This window comes from Podarcis pityusensis (genome assembly GCF_964106645.2).
Source record: "Podarcis pityusensis genome assembly, chromosome: W".
NCBI lineage: Eukaryota > Metazoa > Chordata > Lepidosauria > Squamata > Lacertidae > Podarcis > Podarcis pityusensis.
This window is the reverse complement of record NC_138045.1, coordinates 2310562-2333110: the sequence shown is the minus strand read 5'-3', so window position 1 is coordinate 2333110 and position 22549 is coordinate 2310562. Positions and strand designations below refer to the sequence as shown.

The window sequence follows — 22549 nt, the reverse complement described above, 5'->3', positions numbered from 1 at the left end:
CTCAGCTCTAAATTGCTTTGCCCTTTTCTCTGCTGTACCCTCTCAAGCTCTGAAGGGAAGAGGGAAAGGGGCTGGAACAGAACTGTCTTGCAGAGCAGGAGACGTAGCCCTGTCAGAGTCTGTGCCCACACTGAGCCAATGTCAGGAACTGGCTAGATAAGTAGTGGTGGCAGCCAGTTAACCAGGAGGGACCAGGGAGTGACACTGGGGAAGAAGAGGATTTTGAGCCTGGTTCAGACTGGTGGGACATGGAAGAGCTATCCACGGAGGGAACTAGCAAGGAAGCATCAGAGCTGGAGAGTTTTGGGGAGGGGAGTCCTCTGATTTCCAGCAACAGACGGCGGCCAGCGCCTTCGCCAAAGACAATTTGGCTGCGCCGAGGGAGTGAAGCACCAGGATGGAGCTTTTTTCAGAGAAAGATGGCCAAGTTCTACGTCAGTGCCACGACAGCTCACTGGCGGGCCGCTTCGGACAGCATAAAACCTTGTATCACTTGATGCGGCAGGTTTTGGTTTTTTAAAAATCCTTTTTATTGGTTTTCCAATAAAAACAGCCAATCAACATATCCGGATCATAATCCAATTAAAAATAATAAACTAACATTTTAAAAAATGACCGATTATAGTCCAAATTGTAATTATTAATTTCCCCGGGCTCTCCATAGTCTGGACCTTTGAAGCATATCTCCAAATCTTTGTTCCTGCCTCTTCTCGTTGTTTCATATTTTCTGCCTTCTGATCTTAACGCTTTAAAGTTCTCTGTCCCTGGCTCTGCGATTCTCAGTCATGTCAGAATTCATATATCCTTTCATCTGTCGGATACAGCTTTATTTGTGTATATATATATTTTCCCCCTTCATGGATCACTGCCTTGCCGTGGTGAAGGGGTTTGAATAACTCAGAGAAGCTATGAGCTATGCCGTGCAAGGCCACCCAAGATGAACAGGTCATAGTGGACAGGTTTGACCAAACGTGATCCACCTGGAGCAGGAACCGGCAAGCCACTCCAGTATCCCTGCCAAGAAAACTTCATGGACAAAGACAACAGGCACATAAAAGTTATGATGCTGGAAGATGAGCCCCTCAGGTCGGAAGGCGTCCAACATGCTACTGAGGAAGAGCGGAGGACAAGTACAAGTAGATTCAGAGCTGATGAAGCAGCTGGGCCAAAGCCAAAAGGACGCTCAGTTGCGGATATGCCTGGAAGCGAAAGGAAAGTCCAATGCTGTAAAGAAAAATATTGTATAGGAATCTGGAATGTAAGAACCATGAACCAGGGTAAGTTGGATGTGGTCAAAAATGAGATGGCAAGATACTGACATCCTGGGCATCAGTGAACTAAAAAGGACGGGAATGGGCGAATTCAGTTCGGATGACCATCATATCTACTACTGTGGGCAAGAATCCTGTAAAAGAAATGGAGTGGCCCTCATAGTCAACAAAAGAGTGGCAAAAGCTGTACTGGGATGCAATCTCAAAAATGATAGAATGATCTCGATACGAATCCAAGGCAGACCTTTTAACATCACAGTAATCCAAGTTTATGCACCAACTACTGGTGCTGAAGAAACTGAAATTGAGCAATTCTATGAAGACTTACAACACCTTATAGAAGTGACACCAAAGAAGGATGTTCTTCTCATTATAGGGGATTGGAATGCTAAAGTAGGGAATCAAGAGATAAAAGGAACAACTGGCAAGTTTGGCCTTGGAGATCAAAACGAAGCAGGGCAAAGGCTAATAGAGTTCTGCCAAGAGAACAAGCTGGTCATCACAAACAAGCTTTTCCAACAACACAAGAGACGACTCTACACGTGGACATCACCAGATGGGCAGCATCGAAACCAGTTTGATTATATTCTCTGCAGCCAAAGATGGAGACGCTCTATACAGTCAGCAAAAACAAGACCTGGAGCTGACTGTGGCTCAGATCATCAGCTTCTTATAGCAAAATTCAAGCTTAAACTGAAGAAAGTAGGAAAAACCACTGGGCCAGTAAGATACAATCTAAGTCAAATCCCTTATAAATACACAGTGGAAGTGAACAGGTTTAAGGATTTAGATTTGGTGGACAGAGTGCCTGAAGAACTATGGATGGAGGCTCGTAACATTATACAGGAGGCAGCAAGGAAAACCATCCCAATGAAAAGGAAATGCAAGAAAGCAATGTGGCTGTCCAACGAGGCCTTACAAATAGCGGGGGAGAGAAGGCAAGCAAAATGCGAGGGAGATAGTGAAAGATACAGGAAATTGAATGCAGATTTCCAAAAAATAGCAAGGAGAGACAAGAACGCCTTCTTAAACGAGCAATGCAAAGAAATAGAGGAAAGCAATAGAATGGGAAAAACCAGAGATCTGTTTAAGAAAATTGGAGATATGAAAGGAACATTTCGTACAAAGATTACCATAATACAGTGGTGCCCCGCAAGACGAATGCCTCGCAAGACGGAAAACCCGCTAGACGAAAGGGTTTTCCGTTTTTGAGTTGCTTCGCAGGACGAATTTCCCTATGGGCTTGCTTTGCAAGACGAAAATGTCTTGCGAGTCTTGAGTTTTTTTTCGCTTTCCCCCCCTTTTTCTAAGCCGCTAAGCCGCTAATAGCCTTTTAGCAGCTATTCCGCTAAGCCGATAAGCCTTTAATAGCCGCTAAACCGCTAATAGCGCTAAGCCGCTAATAGGGTTGCTTCGCAAGACGAAAAAACCGCTAGACGAAGACACTCGCGGAACGGATTAATTTCGTCTTGCGAGGCACCACTGTAAAAGACAAAAGTGGAAAGGACCTAACAGAAGCAGAAGACATCAAGAAGAGGTGGCAAGAATACACAGAGGAATTATACCAGAAAGATTTGGATGTCTTGTACACCCCAGGTAGTGTGGTTGCTGACCTTGAGCCAGACATCCTGGAGAGTGGAGTCAAATGGGCCTTGGAAAGCACTGCTAATAACAAGGCCAGTGGAAGTGATGATATTCCAGCTGAAGTATTTAAAATTTTAAACGATGATGCTGTTAAGGTGCTACACTCAATATGCCAGCAAATTTGGAAAACTCAGCAGTGGCCAGAGGATTGGAGAAGATCAGTCTGCATCCCAATCCCAAAGAAGGGCAGTTTCAAAGAATGCTCCAACTACCGCACAATTGCACTCATTTCACACACTAGCAAGGTTATGCTTAAAATTCTACAAGTCAGGCTTAAGCAGTATGTGGACCGAGAACTCCCAGAAGTGCAAGCTGGATTTCGAAGGGGCAGAGGAACCAGAGACCAAATTGCAAACCTGCGCTGGATTATGGAGAAAGCTAGAGAGTTCCAGAAAGACATCTACTTCTGCTTCATTGACTATGCAAAAGCCTTTGACTGTGTTGACCACAGCAAACTATGGCAAGTTCTTAAAGAAATGGGAGTGCCTGATCACCTCATCTGTCTGCTGAGAAATCTCTATGTGGGACAAGAAGCTACAGTTAGAACTGGATATGGAACAACTGATTGGTTCAAAATTGGGAAAGGAGTACGACAAGGCTGTATATTGTCTCCCTGGGCCACTGGGCCCATCACCACCTGGCAAATAGAAGGGGAAGAAATGGAGGCAGTGAGATGTACGGGAATATGTACGGGGGTGCGACCGCTGCCAAAGGGCAAAGGGGGGGCGGGCTGCCCCCGCAGGATTACTGGAACCCTTACCCACGCCGGGAAAACCCTGGGAGGTGGTGTCCATTGATTTTATGACAGATTTGCCCAAGTCCCGGGGAAAGACAGCGGTCATGGTAGTGGTCGACCTACTGACAAAAATGTGCCATTTTATAGCTTGCTCACATGCTGTAACGGCAGAGGAAACAGCCCGGTTGTTTGTAGAGCACATCTTCAGGCTGCATGGCGCCCCCTTGAGGGTTATCTCCGACCGCGGGAAACAATTTACTTCCCGGTTCTGGAGGAAGCTCATGAGCTTGCTGCAGGTGGAGGTGGGTTTCTCGACGGCGAGACACCCGGAGACCAACGGGCAAGCAGAAAGAGCGAACAGTATACTCCAGCAATACCTACGCTGCTACGTCAGCGAGAGGCAGAACGATTGGGTGGAGAAACTAGCGCTGGCTGAATTCGCGTACAATAACGCGGAACACGTGTCCACGGGAATGAGCCCATTCATGGCCAACCATGGGTGTCATCCCAGGGCCTTCCCGGGGAGTGGGGAGGAAAACTGGAGTGTACCCGCGGCAGAGCAGTTTGTGGAAGAAATGGAGGCCCTGCACCAGCAACTTAAGATGAACTTGGAGCGGGCCAAGGAAACTTACAAGAGGCAGGCAGACAAGCACCGCAGGGAAGGGGAGACCATACGGGTGGGGGACCGGGTGTGGTTGTCCACCCAAGGGCTACCTTTCAAAGGGGGGTGCAAGAAGTTGCAGCCTAGACGGCTGGGACCTTTTGAGGTAACACAGCAAGTTAATCCCGTGGCATTTAAGCGCAAGTTGCCTGATAGCATGAAAATACACCCGGTTTTCCACAGGTCCCTGCTCTCACCGCATAGGGAGGGGCGGGAATTCCAGGGGCAAGAGGGAGAAGTCACCACACACCCGCAGGTAGAAGAAAGGGAACACCATCACAGGGCCACGGAAATACTGGACTCAAGGTGGCGAGGGCGCCAGGTGGAGTATTTGGTAGCTTGGGAGGGGGAACCCGGGTCCGAAAACACGTGGGTTCCCACGGAAGCCTTCGATGACAGGTATCTGGTGGAGGTATTCCACCGCCGGTTCCCGGACAAACCCAAACCCCTGGAGAGATTCTGGGAGGAGCAATTTGGAACCACAGACGATGAAGAGGTTTTTGAGGGATTTTCTGTCTCCGAGGAGGAGGGAGGAGAGGTTTCGGAGGAAGAAGAATCAGACTGGGAGGACCACCCCGTTGGCAGGTGTAAGAGCGGGTGGGAAGCAGGTTTCAAATCCACAGAAGATGGTGACAGTTCCTTCCGGGGGTTCCCCGCCTCGTCGGCCGACGAAATGGAAGAAGTTGATCGCACAGGTCGGTCCAGGGGTGGAGGGGGTTCTGGGGGGGGAGGTGGATGTCAGGGAACTGACATCGGAGCGAGAGGCGAAGGGGAGGCTCCTAGATGATGCTGGAGAAGGACCCAGCAGCAGGGGGAGAAACAGCTCAGTAGAGGGGGAAGCAAATCAGCGCAACACCAGGGATAAAGGGGGGCAGATGGGGGAATCGGAGAGAGGGCTCCAGGACTCTTCACTGGAACTCAGTGAGGAGGGCACAGGTCCTCCGCTACCCACGCCCTCCCTGCGCAGAAGACTCCCGCGCAGTGAGAGGAGGAGGAGACTGGGTGTCAAACAACTTTTATGTTGGAAGAGGTTCAAGAAACGCCCACTGACGGATTCTGCCAGCGACTGAGGCAGCCACAATGAGAAAGGGCTGTGCAGTCAGAAAGGTTTAACAAGGCAAATTAGCCTAGAGAGGCACCAGTTTACGCACGAGTAACTCATACACACTACAACACGCTAGCAAGGTTATGCTTAAAATTCTACAAGGCAGGCTTAAGCAGTATGTGGACCGAGAACTCCCAGAAGTGCAAGCTGGATTTCGAAGGGGCAGAGGAACCAGAGACCAAATTGCAAACATGCGCTGGATTATGGAGAAAGCTAGAGAGTTCCAGAAAGGCATATACTTCTGCTTCATTGACTATGCAAAAGCCTTTGACTGTGTTGACCACAGCAAACTATGGCAAGTTCTTAAAGAAATGGGAGTGCCTGATCACCTCATCTGTCTCCTGAGAAATCTCTATGTGGGACAAGAAGCTACAGTTAGAACTGGATATGGAACAACTGATTGGTTCAAAATTGGGAAAGGAGTACGGCAAGGCTGTATATTGTCTCCCTGCTTATTTAACTTATATGCAGAATTCATCATGCGAAAGGCTGGGCTGGATGAGATTGCCGGAAGAAATATCAACAACCTCAGATATGCAGATGACACAACCTTGATGGCAGAAAGTGAGGAGGAATTAAAGAACCTTTTAATGAGGGTGAAAGAGGAGAGCGCAAAACATGGTTTGAAACTCAACATCAAAAAAACGAAGATCATGGCCACTGGTCCCATCACCTCCTAGCAAATAGAAGGGAAAGAAATGGAGGCAGTGAGAGATTTTACTTTCTTGGGCTCCATGATCACTGCAGATGGTGACAGCAGTCACGGAATTAAAAGACGCCTGCTCCTTGGGAGAAAGGCGATGGCAAACCTAGACAGCATCTTAAAAAGCAGAGACATCACCTTGCCAACAAAGGTCCGTATAATTAAAGCTATGGTTTTCCCAGTAGTGATGTATGGATGTGAGAGCTGGACCATAAAGAAGGCTGATCGCCGAAGAATTGATGCTTTTGAATTACGGTGCTGGAGGAGACTCTTGAGAGTCCCATGGACTGCAAGAAGATCAAACACATCAATTCTTAAGGAAATTAGCCCTGAGTGCTCACTGGAAGGACAGATCGTGAAGCTGAGGCTCCAATACTTTGGCCACCTCATGAGAAGAGAAGACTCCCTGGAAAAGACCCTTATGTTGCGAAAGATTGAGGGCACAAGAAGAAGGGGACGACAGAGGACGAGATGGTTGGACAGTGTTCTCGAAGCTGCTAACATGAGTTTGACAAAACTGCGGGAGGCAGTGGAAGACAGGAGTGCCTGGCGTGCTCTGGTCCATGGGGTCACGAAGAGTCGGACACGACTAAACGACTAAACAACAACAACATATATTTTTTCAAGTGTCTATTTGCTAGCACAGCTTTCCCTGACTCCGTTCCAATCTTCCAATCCGGGCTGTTGTCCAAGCTTTTCGTTTGAGATTTAATAACATAGTAGTTTCCACATTGTTATGTTATTACTGTAAATTGTTAAGCATACTGTTTGCAATAATGCAATGTAAATGAGCTGTATTCCACAGATATAAGTCATTTGGCGATTGATCAGCCTCTCAGAGACCACACAATCCCCCCCTCTGGGCCCTAGAAGGGGGGCTGCTAGACATCCATCAGCCTTCTCTCTCGCTCATAATGAAAAACTTCTGCAAACAGCTGCACTATATGTAGTCCCAAATTGTTATCTCCAGTCATTACAAAGTCAGCCAGCAAATATCTCCCGCTTCTCAAAAAGGGGGGAATTCTCATTTTTCCGTTCTGCGTCATATTAACAAGCGCTGTCTTGTTTCTTCTTTCATCTTTATCATAGAATCATAGAATCATAGAGTTGGAAGAGACCACAAGGGCCATCGAGTCCAACCCCCTGCCAAGCAGGAAACACCATCAGAGCACTCCTGACATATGGTTGTCAAGCCTCTGCTTAAAGACCTCCAAAGAAGGAGACTCCACCACACTCCTTGGCAGCAAATTCCACTGTCGAACCGCTCTTACTGTCAGGAAGTTCTTCCTAATGTTTAGGTGGAATCTTCTTTCTTGTAGTTTGGATCCATTGCTCCGTGTCCGCTTCTCTGGAGCAGCAGAAAACAACCTTTCTCCCTCCTCTATGTGACATCCTTTTATATATTTGAACATGGCTATCATATCACCCCTTAACCTCCTCTTCTCCAGGCTAAACATGCCCAGCTCCCTTAGCCGTTCCTCATAAGGCATCGTTTCCAGGCCTTTGACCATTTTGGTTGCCCTCCTCTGGACACGTTCCAGTTTGTCAGTGTCCTTCTTGAACTGTGGTGCCCAGAACTGGACACAGTACTCCAGGTGAGGTCTGACCAGAGCAGAATACAGTGGCACTATTACTTCCCTTGATCTAGATGCTATACTCCTATTGATGCAGCCCAGAATTGCATTGGCTTTTTTAGCTGCCGCGTCACACTGTTGGCTCATGTCAAGTTTGTGGTCAACCAAGACTCCTAGATCCTTTTCACATGTACGGCTCTCAAGCCAGGTGTCCCCCATCTTGTATTTGTGCCTCTCATTTTTTTTGCCCAAGTGCAATACTTTACATTTCTCCCTGTTAAAATTCATCTGGTTTGTTTTGGCCCAGTTCTCTAATCTGTCAAGGTCGTTTTGAAGTGTGATCCTGTCCTCTGGGGTGTTAGCCACCCCTCCCAGTTTGGTGTCATCTGCAAATTTGATCAGGATGCCCTTGAGTCCATCATCCAAGTCGTTGATAAAGATGTTGAATAAGACCGGGCCCAAGACAGAACCCTGTGGCACCCCACTAGTCACTCTTCTCCAGGATGAAGAGGAACCATTGATGAGCACCCTTTGGGTTCGGTCAGTCAGCCAGTTACAAATCCACTGAGTGGTAGCATAGTCAAGACCGCATTTTACCAGCTTCTTTACAAGAATATCATGGGGCACCTTGTCAAATGCCTTGCTGAAATCAAGGTAGGCTACATCCACTGCGTTCCCTTCATCTACCAGGCTTGTAATTCTGTCAAAAAACGAGATCAGGTTAGTCTGACATGACTTCTTTTTCAGAAATCCATGCTGACTATTGTTGATCACAGCATTCCTTTCTAGGTGCTCACAGACTGTTTGCTTAATGATCTGCTCCAGAATCTTCCCTGGTATTGATGTCAGACTGACTGGGCGGTAATTATTTGGGTCCTCTCTTTCCCCCTTTTTGAAAATAGGGACAACATTTGCCCTCCTCCAGTCTGCCTTCGCCTGTTCTCCAGGAATTCTCAAAGATGACTGCCAGTGGTTCTGAGATCACATCTGCCAGTTCTTTTAATACTCTTGGATGCAGTTCATCTGGCCCTGGAGACTTGAATACATCTAAACTAGCCAAGCATTCTTGTACTATCTCCTTAGTTATTCTGGGCTGTGTTTCCTCTGCTGAATCATTTGCTCCAAATTCTTCAGGTCGGGCATTGTTTTCTTTATCGGAGAAGACTGAGGCAAAGAAGGCATTGAGGAGTTCAGCCCTTTCTGTGTCCCCTGTTTGCATTTCACCATCTTCTCCTCTGAGTGACCCCACTGTTTCTTTGTTCTTCCTTTTGCTATGAACATACCCATAAAAGCCTTTTTTGTTGCTTTTAACCTCTCTAGCAAGCCTGAGTTCATTCTGTGCTTTAGCTTTTCTGACTTTGTGTCTACACGTGCTGGCTATTTGTTTGAATTCCTCTTTGGTGGTTTCCCCCCTTTTCCATTTTTTGTACACATCCTTTTTTAATCTCAACTCAGTTAAAAGTTCTTTAGATAGCCACCCTGGCTTCTTTAGGCACCTTCCATGTTTCCGTCTCATTGGTATTGCCTGACGTTGTGCTTTTACTATCTCCCTCTTAACAAACTCCCAGCCATCATGAACTCCCTTTCCTTTTAGTATTACTGTCCATGGGATCTCACCCAGCACTTCCCTAAGTTTTATGAAGTCGGCTTTCTTAAAGTCAAGAAATTGAGTCCTAGTATGCTTGGCTGCTCCTTTCCGCTGTATAGTAAACTTCAGAAGAGCATGATCACTCGCGCCTAATGATCCTTCCACTTCTACCCCACTAACCAGGTCATCAACATTGGTTAGGACCAGATTTAAAATGGCTGTTCCTCTTGTTGCTTCTCCCACTTTCTGGACAACGAAGTTGTCTGCAAGGCCAGTGAGGAATCTGTTTGACCTTATGCTCTTGGCTGAGTTTGACATCCAACAAATATCCGGGTAATTGAAGTCCCCCATTACTACTATCTCCCTTCCTTTTGCATGCTTGGCCATCTGTTCCAGGAAGGCATCATCTATGTCCTCCGTTTGGCTTGGGGATCTATAGTAAACTCCCACAATGAGGTCACTGTTATTCTTCTCTCCCTTAATTTTGAGCCAAATGCTCTCACTTTGGCTTTGAGGTTCTAAATCTTGGATCTCTTCACAGGTATACACATCCCTGACATATAACGCCACTCCTCCTCCTTTCTTGTCTGGTCTGTTTCTCTGAAATAGATTGTATCCCTCCATTATTACATTCCAATCGTGGGACTTATCCCACCAGGTTTCAGTGATGCCTATTATGTCATATTTAGTTTGCTGTACCAAGAGCTCAAGCTCATCTTGTTTATTTCCCATGCTTTGCACATTAGTGTACAGACATTGAAGTCCATTAATCATTCCCCCGTGTCTCTTATTTAAGGATGTTTTCCTCCCACCACTAGGTCTGCGTGCTGTTTGCTCCATTTGGTCTATGACATTTGGATGATCATCTTCATCAATTGATAGACTCCTACCTTCAGGAGCACTGTCTCCCTCCCCCACATTAGTCAGTTTAAAGCCCTCCTGATGAGGTTTCTGAGATTTTTGGCAAAAACATTCCTCCCAACCGTTGTGAGGTGCAGCCCTTCGCTTGCCAGAAGTCCATCTTCAAGAAACTGCAGCCTGTGATCTAAGAATCCAAACCGTTCCTGTTTACACCATTTGCGAAGCCAGCTGTTCACTTCCACTATTTTCCCCTCTCTCCCTGGGCCACGTCGTTCAACTGGGAGGACAGATGAGATGACAATTTGTGCATTTAATTGCTTCAATTTCCTGCCCAGAGCCTCGTAGTCTCTTTTGATCTTCTGGAGGCTATTGCTTGCAGTGTCATTGGTTCCCACATGAACCAAGAGGAAGGGGTATTTGTCAGTGGGTTTTATGATTCCTTGCAGTCGTTCAGTTACATCTTGGATCTTAGCCCCGGGGAGACAGCACACTTCCCGAGACCTCTTGTCAGGCCCACAGATAACTGCTTCTGTTCCCCTCAGTAGGGAATCCCCTATCACCACTACACGCCTCCTCTTAGGTCTGGTCGGGGTTCTTCCGTGAGCTGTCCGTTCCAAGGTCACCTGCACATTCCCTGAGGACTGACTTTGCCGCTCGTCTTCATATACCTGATCGACTGTAATGAGGGAGAGATCCTCAAATGGAGTCTGCTCTTCGTCTTCCATGCTAGGGGAGAGGACCTCAAAGCGATTGTGTATTTCTAAACAATCAGAGCGAACCCTGGGCCTCCTACTTCTTTGAGTCCCGTTTCTCCATATATCTGGCTCCTGTGCTGGTGAACTAGCCTCTTTCTCAGGGGAGTCCCCTGTCTCCTCCTTGGTGGAGACGGTGTGCTCTGTTGCTTCCAAGAAGAGCTCCAGCTCTCTAATTCTTTGGAGCGTAGCTACATGTTCCTCCAGTTGCTGGACTTTGTCTTCTAAGAGGGCAATCAACATGCAATTGCTGCAGGTAAAGCTGCCTGCAACCTTTGGCAAGATGGCAAACATTGCGCAGGAACCGCAGGCGACTGCAGCTGTTCCCTCCCCCTCCATCTTGAGAACGTGTCGTTGGGGGTGGCTACAGCGGTCTTCCATCATAAAAAGCGTGAAGACAGGACAAATAACTCCCCCCCCAAAAAAACCTAGGTCTCCCCCAACAAACGTTTGAGACTAGCTCCCCTAAATCTAAAAGATGGATCAAACCCTTTTTGCTCCTTCTTCAGCTGCTGCCCTGCAAGCTCTGATAAGCTCCTCCCGCAGCTAATCACCTGCCTCAACAGAAACCCTGCCCCCTCTGACCTTTGCACAGGGAGAGCAGCTAATGAGCCACAAGTCTTTCAAGTCTAAGTAAAGCTGTGCAATTGAATACTTAATTATAAATAGAAGTCCGTCTGTACTCGTTTTTTTTTTAAGTTTCTTAATGAGGCTTGGCATTGAAAACCAAATGTAGATGTTAAGAAGAGAAAAAAGACACACCAAACACCTCCGTAATCCACACGCCATGATGAGAATCTCTTTGAAGAATCTCTTAAACACCAGGAACTGTACAGTTCTGCAGATTTTTCTTTAGTCTTCTTCGGTCCAGGCTATGTCTGTTTATTGTCCAATTCCAATCATTTTATCGAACAGATATTTCCGGCTATGAGAATGACATCGGAGAGTGCCAGCCGGGTCGTGCTCTGGGACCCAGTGTCCTGCCGCTTGCACCTTGATGCAGGCTGACAATCTCAGATGCGGCAGTTTTGGTGGCCGTGGGTGCCTGAGGACGTCAAGGAGTAGGTTCACGCCTGCAAAACCTGTCAGTGTGCCAAGTGGCCACAAGAAGCCCTGATGGGGCCACTGCAACCCCTGCCTACATCGCAGGGGCCCTGGGAGACCATAGCCATGGACTTCATTACTGAACTGCCGTCCTCGTGACAGCAGACTGTGATCTGGGTGGTGGTGGACCTGTTTACCAAGATGGCACATTTTGTGTCTTGCAAGGGGCTTCCAACAGCCTAAGAGACAGCCCAGTTCTTCGTAGATCATGTCTTCAAGCTGCACAGTCTGCCACAGCGAATTGTGTCTGAAAGAGGAGCCCAATTCACCTCCCAGTTCTGTAAGAAGGTCATGCAACTTCTGGACATGGAACTGCGCCTCTCTTCAGCTCATCATCCGGAGACCAACAGAGAGGCAGAGAGAACCAACAACACACTGCAGCAGTACCTGTGTTGTTACGTCAGTTACCAGCAGGATGACTGGGTGGCCTTGCTCCTCTTGGCCGAGTTTGCGTATAAAGAAGTCTGACCCATCTTCTTTAACTTTCCATATGCTGGTGGAATCCCACCACTCCAAATGGTTGGCTCGCATTGAAAGCAGAATCAGAACATGTGGCCTATCACTCGAGTCGCTGCTTATGCTCCCATAATTGGAAGCATTCCGGACAATCAAGTGCAGAATCCTAGAGATTGAATTCCAAGCCCTTAGCAGTACAGCCAATAAAACCGGTTCCCCATTGGGGTTGGGAATTCTACCCTCATTTGGCCAGGGCCCTCCATATTTACATTACCTTTATGCTCCCCACCTAAGCAGAGCTATTTCCCTCTCAAGATTTCACATCTTGCCATCTAGTAAGATGTTAGATTCTTGAAAATCCCTTATTCTGAAAGGCACTGCCCTTGTGGCACAAAACAGGCTGTATCTATCACACACGTTTTATTTCATTGCCCAGTTTATGCAAAAATAAATGATTAGTATTTGGCCCCCTTATTGAAGGAGGGGATCTTCCAGGGTGACCTATCTGTTGAATAACTGTAGGAATGACTTGGAGAATGCGGCAAGATTTTGGAGTGACGCCATGAAATTACGTCGCCATAGGTCCTAAGAGCCACCTTTGTATCTCACAACGTCTGGACAGTTTTATCCTAAAGTGCCTCCTACTATGTTTTGTTACCTGTGTTGTTTTCCAATCCATGTATACGACATACTCTTACTATGCCAATAAAGGAGATTGATTGAGAACTAACTTATACTTAAGAGTACACCCATTGAAGTTAACAAACCTAAGTTGATCGTGCCTGTCAGGGGACTGCCATCAAAAGGGGGGAGGGAGGCAGGAACGATAGGGAAACAGACATTCAGCTTCCGTCGCCTAGTTTTCGCAAGGGAATCAAACATAAGGAAAAGAGGAGGAGATTGGGGGTGTCCAGGTTCTTATGTGGGGGGGGGGCGGAAGAACCCACTCTTGGAATCTGCTACTGACTGAGGCAGACATGAACTTTGGACTTCTGCACTGTACATAGTTTGCACCAAATAAAACCTATAAAAAGGCAGGTCGGAGTCCTGGCTGTTTACTCGTGAGCAACCATACGCATCCTTGACAGCGCCCATCAATTTCAGTGGGCCTGCTCTGCATAGGACTGACACAGGATACAACCCAAAGTAACATCCAAACTGTTCTACATTGTCATTAACACAGTTCTATTTTTAGTAATTCTGCCCAGAATCTTTTTTTTAAAAGGTTGTTGTTAAAAGGTGGTCTCTTGTCCCTCAGTGTCTAGGGTGGTTGGGAAGTGAGGAGGCTAGGAAGTTCACAACCTTCAAATAAGCATTTCTAGAAATAGATATCTAGGCTGTCTGGTTTGGAATTTGAACCTTTATTTTACGCTTTATAATAGTTGCTTTTCATGCCAACTTGCTTCCTGCCCCAATTTGTCTTAACAATTACTGTTGTGATTCCTTACTGTAGTAATTCCTAGTGTCCCTCCAAACCCACAGATTCGCCAGTGGGCCATCCTGAAAGCCAGGAGCCTGGGGAAGGTGGACAGGGACGACTATTACAACATCCAGGAAGTGTTGACGTGCTTGTTCAGAGTCATAGAGCTGGACCACTTTGAAAACTCTGATACTTATGACCTTGCAATAGTTGAGAAGGGGAATCTTATCTTGTTGCCTCGCCACCTGTATGATACCACCAGTTACAAAAACTACTGGCTAGGTGAGTAGAAGCAAGCTGAGATGTTAGGCATGAACCATTCTATAGAGAGTGGTAGCATTGTAGTACAGCAGAGATGGCTAAACCTTTTTGTCTTTTGGCGCATGGGCAACATTGGCTCATAACAAAACCTCTGAGGGCTTCATGCCAGCACTGTGTGTGCCCCCAAAATGGGCATGGGGTGAGCATGGGTACAACCACCCCACACTCAGTCTGTGTGTCTTCCCCTCCAGTGCATGCATGCGCACACACACACACAGACACACACACACACACACACACACACACACACACACACGGAAAGCTACCTTACACTGAATTTGACCATTGGTCCATATAGCTAAAAGCTTACTAACCTGTGGTCTTAGATGTTGCTGGAATATGTTTCTCATAATCTTGGACTATTAGCTTGCCAGTTGGGGCTGATGGGAATTGTAGTCTAATAGAATTTAGAGGGCTGCAGGCTTGCGCCCTGAGGCTCCTTTTCTCCTGTTCCTTGTAGAATGAAAACTTTCCTTCCTTTACCTGTATCAGACATTTTTGTGTGGCATTTAACTGTTGCATATATCATTTTTAAAAATTACACCATCTCAACTATGTTTGTGCAACCTGTTCAAAGAAATGTGTAATGAAAGCTAACATGATGCCCTCCAGATGTTGTTGGATTCCCAACTCCCATCAGCCCTAGTCAGTATGGTCTGCTGCCAGGGATGATGGGAGTTGTATTCCCAAGCTCTAGAGGGCTCCAGAGATTAAAAGTTTGAGTGGCATGCTAGCAGGTGCAATGACAAAAGTAGGTTTTGTTTTGGTTGTGGATTAAGATCGGGAGTTAAGCCAACACCCAGTGATAGCTTCTGAACTTCCTCATTTTCATTGTTGTAGGTATCTGTATGTTGTTGATGGTGCTGGAAGAACAAGCCATGGATTTGTTGTTGTTTGGCCCAGACAAGCAGATTGACTTCATGCCGTGCATAATGAAGGCCATGAAGAAACCAACGGAGGGTAAGTAACTAATAATCATTGGGGGCAGTGATACAAGCAAATTAAAAACAGTCTGAGTGTCCACTCTCTTAAGGTAAAATCATTCCTTTCACAGAACTTGTACGCCAAGTAACTTACTTAATGTGGAAATGTTATGGTATAGTATATGATGGCTGACAGCTAGTTTCTTTTTAAAAAAAACTTTTTTATTTATTCAAAATGAAAAAGTAAAAGAAAAATCATCATTCCATTTTGCATATCATACTTTGGAAAAAAACAAAACAAAATCCATATACACAAAAATAAAGAAATACTAAAACTTTCACCCATGTAGCTTCCCTCCACCACAACTTGACATCCTTTATACTATAAATAGTTTAACATTGTATCTTGTATTATCCAATATATATCCATTATTAATTTTACCTTAGTTTGATTCATCTTTACATACTTATTCTACGCATAGCAATATATTATTCTTAGAGCAGTGTTTTTTCATATAGTCCTCAAAACATTGCCATTCCTTCCTTAGATTTTGGTTGGACTGATTTCTTATGGCTGCCGTTAATTTGGCCAATCTTATAAATTCACATAATTTAATTATCCAATCTTCTTTAGTGGGAATGATGTCTCCTTTCCAATTTCTAGCAGGTAGCAATCTGGCTGTGACTGTGGCATATAAAAACATCCTTTTCTTATCCTGTGGGATGTCATTTCCTAAAATACCCAATAGGAACGCCTCCAGTTTCTTCTCTCTAGAAATTTCAAACTTTTTTTTCTTTAATTCTTCATGGATACATCCCCAGAAGTTCTTAACTTTCTCACATCCCCACCATACATGGAACATTGTCCCCTCAATTTTATTACATTTCCAACACAGGTTGGATTTTAGTTTATATACCTTGACTAATTTAGAGGGTGTCATATACCACCTATATAACATTTTTACCAGATTTTCCATAATGGTGTAACAGGCGGTAAATCTGATGTCTGGTTTCCAAAGTTTTTCCCACTGCTCCATCTGCATTGTGTGGCAGATGTCCTGGGCCCATTTTACCATAACATCTTTTATTTGCTCATTTTTCAGGTCCCATTCAAGTAATAGATCTTAAATTTTAGATAATAATTTCTTATTGTTCTTTAATAATATAATTTGTAATTTGGATTCTTCTTTTCCGAAACCTATTTTTTTATCTGATACATTATTTAACTGGTGGTATTGTAGCCAATCGGTGAGATAATGCCTTATCTCTTCAAATGATTTCAATTTCATTTGCCCTTGATCTTCTTTTAGTAGTTGGCTGTAAGTTCCCCAATTGCTATTCATATTTATATTTTAACTGCGAAGGCCTCTAATGGGGACAGCCACCATGGCGTTTGAGGTTCAAGTAATGGTTGGTATCAGTCCACACCTTATAGAGGGCATTCCTAACTATATGATTAGTAAACCCACTGTGGACTTTGACTTTATTGTAGCCAAGGTAGGCATGCACACTGACAACTGGGAAATGCTGGCCTGTGAGCGCTCCAGTTGGAGAACAGCCTTTACCAAAGGTGTCCTGGGCTTTGAAGACACTCAAACTCAGGATGCAAGGGAGAAACGTGCTAAGAGGAAGGCACGCTTGGCAAATCCACACCGTGAACAACTCCTGCCCGGAAATCAATGTCCCCACTGTGAAAGGACGTGTGGGTCCAGAATTGGCCTCCACAGTCACTTAGGGACTCATTGTTAAAACCGTGTCTATGGAAGACAATCTTACTTGGCTACGAGTGATCGCCAAAGAAGAAAAAGAAGAAGCCACCCATATCTGTTGTTGTAACTCTCCAAGTCCAGTAAATCTGTCTTCTCTAACAAGATCCAATCCTTAATCCACGTCAGGAACGCTGCCTCGTAGTACTTTCTTAAATTTAGAAGTGCAAAGCCCCCTCTCTCTTTCTTACCCATCAGTAATTTGTTATTTATATGGGATTTCTTACTCAGCCAGATAAACATTGTCAAATCTTTTCTCCACCTATCTAAACATTCAATTTTCCCTATAATCGGGATCATTTGAAAAAAGGAAGATCATTTCGGGGAGCACATTCATTTTTATTACCAAGATTTTCCCCCAAAATGAAAGTTTTAGTTTGGTCCAAATTTCCAATTTTAAAAAAAATTCTTTCCAAGATTTATTATAATTATCATCAAAAAAGGTTAATATTTTACATTGTTACTTCAATTCTGAGATATTTTGCTTCTTTCACTATCATCAAACCCGTTTTATCCTGTAGCTCCTTTTTCTCCTAACCCCTTAAATTTTTAATCATTAGTTTTGTTTTTGATCTGTTGAGTTTAAATCTAGTACAATCCAGAAACCTCACCAAATGCTGATATTTTTTCCAACGCTTTAGGTATACTCGATTCTGGGTCTTCTACTGTAATGATTAAATCATCTGCAAAGGCTTTCACTTTGAAAGCCTTTTGGCCCAGGGTAATTCCTTTAATTTCTTCTTCATTCCTGAATACCAAGTTTAGTATTTCCAAAGTCAATATGAATAATAAAGGAGAGAGTGGCATAGCTGTCAACTTTTCCCTTTTCTTGCAAGGAATCCTATTCGGAATAAGGGAATTTCCCTTAAAAAAAGGGAAATGTTGACAGCTATGGAGAGTGGGCCTTTTTCTATTGATATATATTCTGTTTCTGCATTATTGATTATTAGGTTGGCTTTTTGTTTTTCATAAATAGCTTTTATGCCTTTGGTAAATTGTTCTCCCATTATAGCTAGGTCAATATCTTTCTTTAAAAATTTCCATGATAAATTATCGAAAGCCTTCTTGGCATCCACTAACATGAAAGCAACTTTCTTATTTGGCTTTAGGTCTAAATACTCAATTAAATCTATCACTACTCTCACGTTAGTTTTCATGTGATGGTCTGGGAGGAATCCGGCCTGATCTTGATTAATTACATCCTTTAGTACCGATTTCGGTCTGTTGGCCAGAATTCCTGCGTACAGTTTGTAATCGTCATTTAAAAGTGAGATAGGCCGATAATTGGTAACAGATTCACAAGGCGATCCTTGTTTATGGATTAGAATTATGTTCGCTTCTTGCCATGAATCTGAGATTTTACCATCTTAGATTATTTTGTTCATAAGTGATTTCATTGGTATGGCTAATGTCTCTTCCAATTTCTTATAATGGATTGCTGGTAGCCCGTCTGGATCAGGTGATTTGCCCAACTTTGAATGCGAAATAATCTGGTGCATCTCCATCATGGTAATTGGCGAATTTAGTTGGTCAATCTTCTCTTCTGGTATTTTGGGAATTTCTTTCCCTTGGAAATACTTTATTATGTCCTGTTCTTCCGCTATTCCTGCCTTATATAAATTTCAAAAGTATCCTAAAAAAGAATTGGTTATTCCTTCTTGGTTGTCAAGGTAAGTGTGGATAAGCCCCAAGGAGCAGAAATCAATTTGGTTGCACCTTCTTCAGATTGCTATTCTATGAATTAATTTCTGCAACTCTCACTCATTTATCCATAGTACATTTGTTGTAGCTGCTTCATGAGAAAAGCATCCAGTTCAGCAACATTAACCCCCCCCCCATTATAACATTGCCTCATATATATTTACTTCTGCTTAAAATCTTCTGTCAGCACAGTTAATTCTTAAAATCATTAGGTTTTCAGACTTTCTTCATTTCTTACTGTTTGTTAAGCAGTGCTGTTGTATTGCATTCACCACTTGGGAGCACCATAACCATTCAAATGCAGTCATATCAGTGAAAATTTTCCTATTATCTGTTACTTTGTCAGTTTGCCAGCTCTGTGGAAGGAGGCCGTTACATATTAAAACACAGGGATAAGGAAGCCAGCCAAGCAAAGGCAAGACATATAGCAACATCCAGTTAAGGAGAGTGTTAAAATTGATTGATTGATTATATTTCTATCCTGCTTTTCACTCGAATGAATCCCAAAGCGGCTTACAAACAATAAATAATAACAACATGATAGAACATAAAAGAACATCACAGATGCAGGATAAATCATACAGAATAATTAACAAATTGTCAGTGAAACATCACAATTAAAGCAAAAGTCATATTATATGCTTAACAAATCAATGCAGCATTTATAATAAAAAACACTATTAACAATAAAAATATCGCAATCAAAAGATAAACTAAGCAAATTTTTGCAGTCAGGCAACAGCTTGATCACCTGCAGTAGGCAGCATGGAAGACTTGCAGGGGTTACAAGTTGCCCATGAATTCAGCATCAAGTCAGTTCTCCACCCCATTATATGTATTATAATTATATTATACATTATATGGAAAGGAAATATTTATTACAATTTATCCATCCAATCTCCTGTGTGTGGGTTAAGCAGAGTATTAAAACCCCGTATTTGGCAGCAAAATGTAGAAGCTTTGGAACTAGGCTGCAAAACCTTATCTCTTCTGAGCAATTCCAGCTTATAAACTGTCTTCCCTTTGGTTTCCCTCTTAAAAAAAGAATAGGGTAACAACTTATAATCTTATAAAGTAAACTTAAAATATAGTGTCTACTTACTTAACAGTCTTGCATTGGATCACAGGAATGAGTGAGTCTTTTTGTTGTTGTTTTTGCTGACTGTATAGAGCTTCTCCATCTTTGGCTGCAGAGAATATAATCAATCTGGTTTTGATGCTGCCCATCTGGTGATGTCCATGTGTAGAGTCGTCTCTTGTGTTGTTGGAAAAGCTTGTTTGTGATGACCAGCTTGTTCTCTTGGCAGAACTCTATTAGCCTTTGCCCTGCTTCGTTTTGATCTCCAAGGCCAAACTTGCCAGTTGTTCCTTTTATCTCTTGATTCCCTACTTTAGCATTCCAATCCCCTATAATGAGAAGAACATCCTTCTTTGGTGTCACTTCTATAAGGTGTTGTAAGTCTTCATAGAATTGCTCAATTTCAGTTTCTTCAGCACCAGTGGTTGGTGCATAAACTTGGATTCCTGTGATGTTAAAAGGTCTGCCTTGGATTCGTATCGAGATCATTCTATCATTTTTGAGATTGCATCCCAGTACAGCTTTTGCCACTCTTTTGTTGACTATGAGGGCCACTCCATTTCTTTTACGGGATTCTTGCCCACAGTAGTAGATATGATGGTCATCCGAACGGAATTCGCCCATTCCCGTCCATTTTAGTTCACTGATGCCCAGGATGTCAATATTTATTCTTGCCATCTCATTTTTGACCACATCCAACTTACCCAGGTTCATGGTTCTTACATTCCAGGTTCCTATGCAATACTTTTCTTTACAGCATTGGACTTTCCTTTCGCTTCCAGGCATATCCGCAACTGAGCGTCCTTTCGGCTTTGGCCCAGCCACTTCATCAGCTCTGAATCTACTTGTACTTGTCCTCTGCTCTTCCTCAGTAGCATGTTGGACGCCTTCCGACTTGAGGGGCTCATCTTCCAGCGTCATAGCTTTTATATGCCTGTTGTCTTTGTCCATGGAGTTTTCTTGGCAGGGATACTGGAGTGGCTTGCCGGTTCCTGCTCCAGGTGGATCACGTTTGGTCAAACCTGTCCACTATGACCTGTTCATCTTGGGTGCCCTGCTTGGCATAGTTCATAGCTTCTCTGAGTTATTCAAGCCCCTTCGCCACGGCAAGGCAGTGATCCATGAAGGGGGAGTCTTTTTAGATGAGTGTAAAAAGCCTAGGACACACATTTTCACTGCCTTCTAATGGCTATGGTGGCTGATTTACCAGAAGTAATGTATTTAGAAGTAATGTATTTAGAATTCACCTCTATACCACCTCTGTTTGTAACCCAGGTGAGGGACCACCTTTTAAATAAACCACTGGCACTTGGTAAGTGTGGATAAGCCCCAAGGAGCAGAAATCAATTTGGTTGCACCTTCTTCAGATTGATTTAATTAATTTCTGCAACTCTCATCTTGCTTTATTGGCCGAGGAAGCCGGCGTACAGCTTCCGGGTCATGTGGCCAGCATGACTAAGCCGCTTCTGGCGAACCAGAGCAGCACACGGAAACGCCGTTTACCTTCCCGCCGGAGCGGTACCTATTTATCTACTTGCACTTTGACGTGCTTTCAAACTGCTAGGTGGGCAGGAGCAGGGACCGAGCAACGGGAGCTCACCCTGTCGCGGGGATTTAAGAATATTGAGCTATAAGATCATAAAAATAAGACAAAAATTAAGCAGAAGTAATAAATATTTAAAGAACCGGAAGGGGAAGTTGAGGGAAGTCATGAGGAAGGTTTTTTTGTGTGTGTTTTTTATATGACAAATGTTACATTGTGTTATTTGGTTGAATAAAAAATTGTAAAATCCAATAAAATTTATTTTAAAAAACCAGCATCATTGACCATATTACATGTATGGGAAACAAAACAGCTTTGACCATATCATTGCAAAAGTGTTTTACACAATAAAATGAACAAGGGCTCTGAGACGTATTTTGTTTTTATTAAATAATCAATAAAACTTATTTTTTTAAATACATCAGATGACATTGTAACATCAGAGGGTACAATTTTAACTATTCTCACGAATGTGTGAGTTATTTCAGGCTCAAAGAGACCTTAAACCTGTCCAAAAAAGTAATATTTTTTTTTTGTAAAAAAAAAACTTCAAAATCAATTTATTTTATAACCACAAAAAACGCCCTCCTTATTTTTACAGCATAATAAGTACATGGTTAGCCCATTCTACAACAAAAGTATGATACACGTGTTAGTTGTGGTTTGTGCGCTATGGCTTATTGAACATACCGGGAATAAAATGACAAAAATTCACTTTGAATGGTTGGTGACCTTTTTCTGTGGCACCTAATACCATTTTTATACCTTATTTTGAAAGAGACCACAATTAGCTTTATTTTGATACCAAAATAAGCCCAATCGGTTGAAAAATAAGCGAAACAGGAGTTTTTTTCTAAACTGACACAGAAATTGCATTAGCCTAAATTGCACAAAAATTGAAATTTTCAAAAAATTCTCCTGTGCCCAATTTTGGACCAAAAAATCTTTAAAAATTTATTTGAGGTTATCTCATAGTGGTGATGGCTTGTGAATGCTCTTTGCAATAAGTACCTCTGATCACTCAGAGATCAGATCACTCTGATCACTCAATCGCCACTTCCTGCCCACCTCCCTCTGCCTGTTCCTGCTCCTCCCTGGCATTCTCCGGCAGTACCATGACACATAAAAAAACCTGAAGAAAATCTGAGTCGTGAGAGCACGGTCAAATATTAAAATCAGGTGATTTGTGATTTGGCGTGGAATGATCCTCGGTTGAAATTCAACCTGATGGAGCCTTCCAAAGAACTCGTTCACTTATTTTTTGGAAGTTTTGGTTGGTCTGGATAAAAGGTGTTGCCTGATACTGGATTTTTACATTTTTTCTCTTGTACCCAACAAGTTT

At 43.7% G+C, this 22549-nt stretch overlaps 1 protein-coding gene across 2 annotated transcripts in view; it reads left to right on the top strand.

Annotated features, from left to right (window-relative positions):
* The window catches only part of LOC308467711 (putative helicase senataxin), a 228626-nt gene that overhangs the window by 44879 nt on the left and 161198 nt on the right, over nucleotides 1-22549 (top strand). For both annotated transcript variants that reach the window (XM_080989412.1, XM_080989411.1), the window contains exons 5-6: nucleotides 13938-14157; nucleotides 15037-15156. In XM_080989412.1, coding sequence (XP_080845538.1) covers nucleotides 13938-14157; nucleotides 15037-15156 — 340 coding nt within the window. The remainder of the gene's footprint in view (nucleotides 1-13937; nucleotides 14158-15036; nucleotides 15157-22549) is intronic.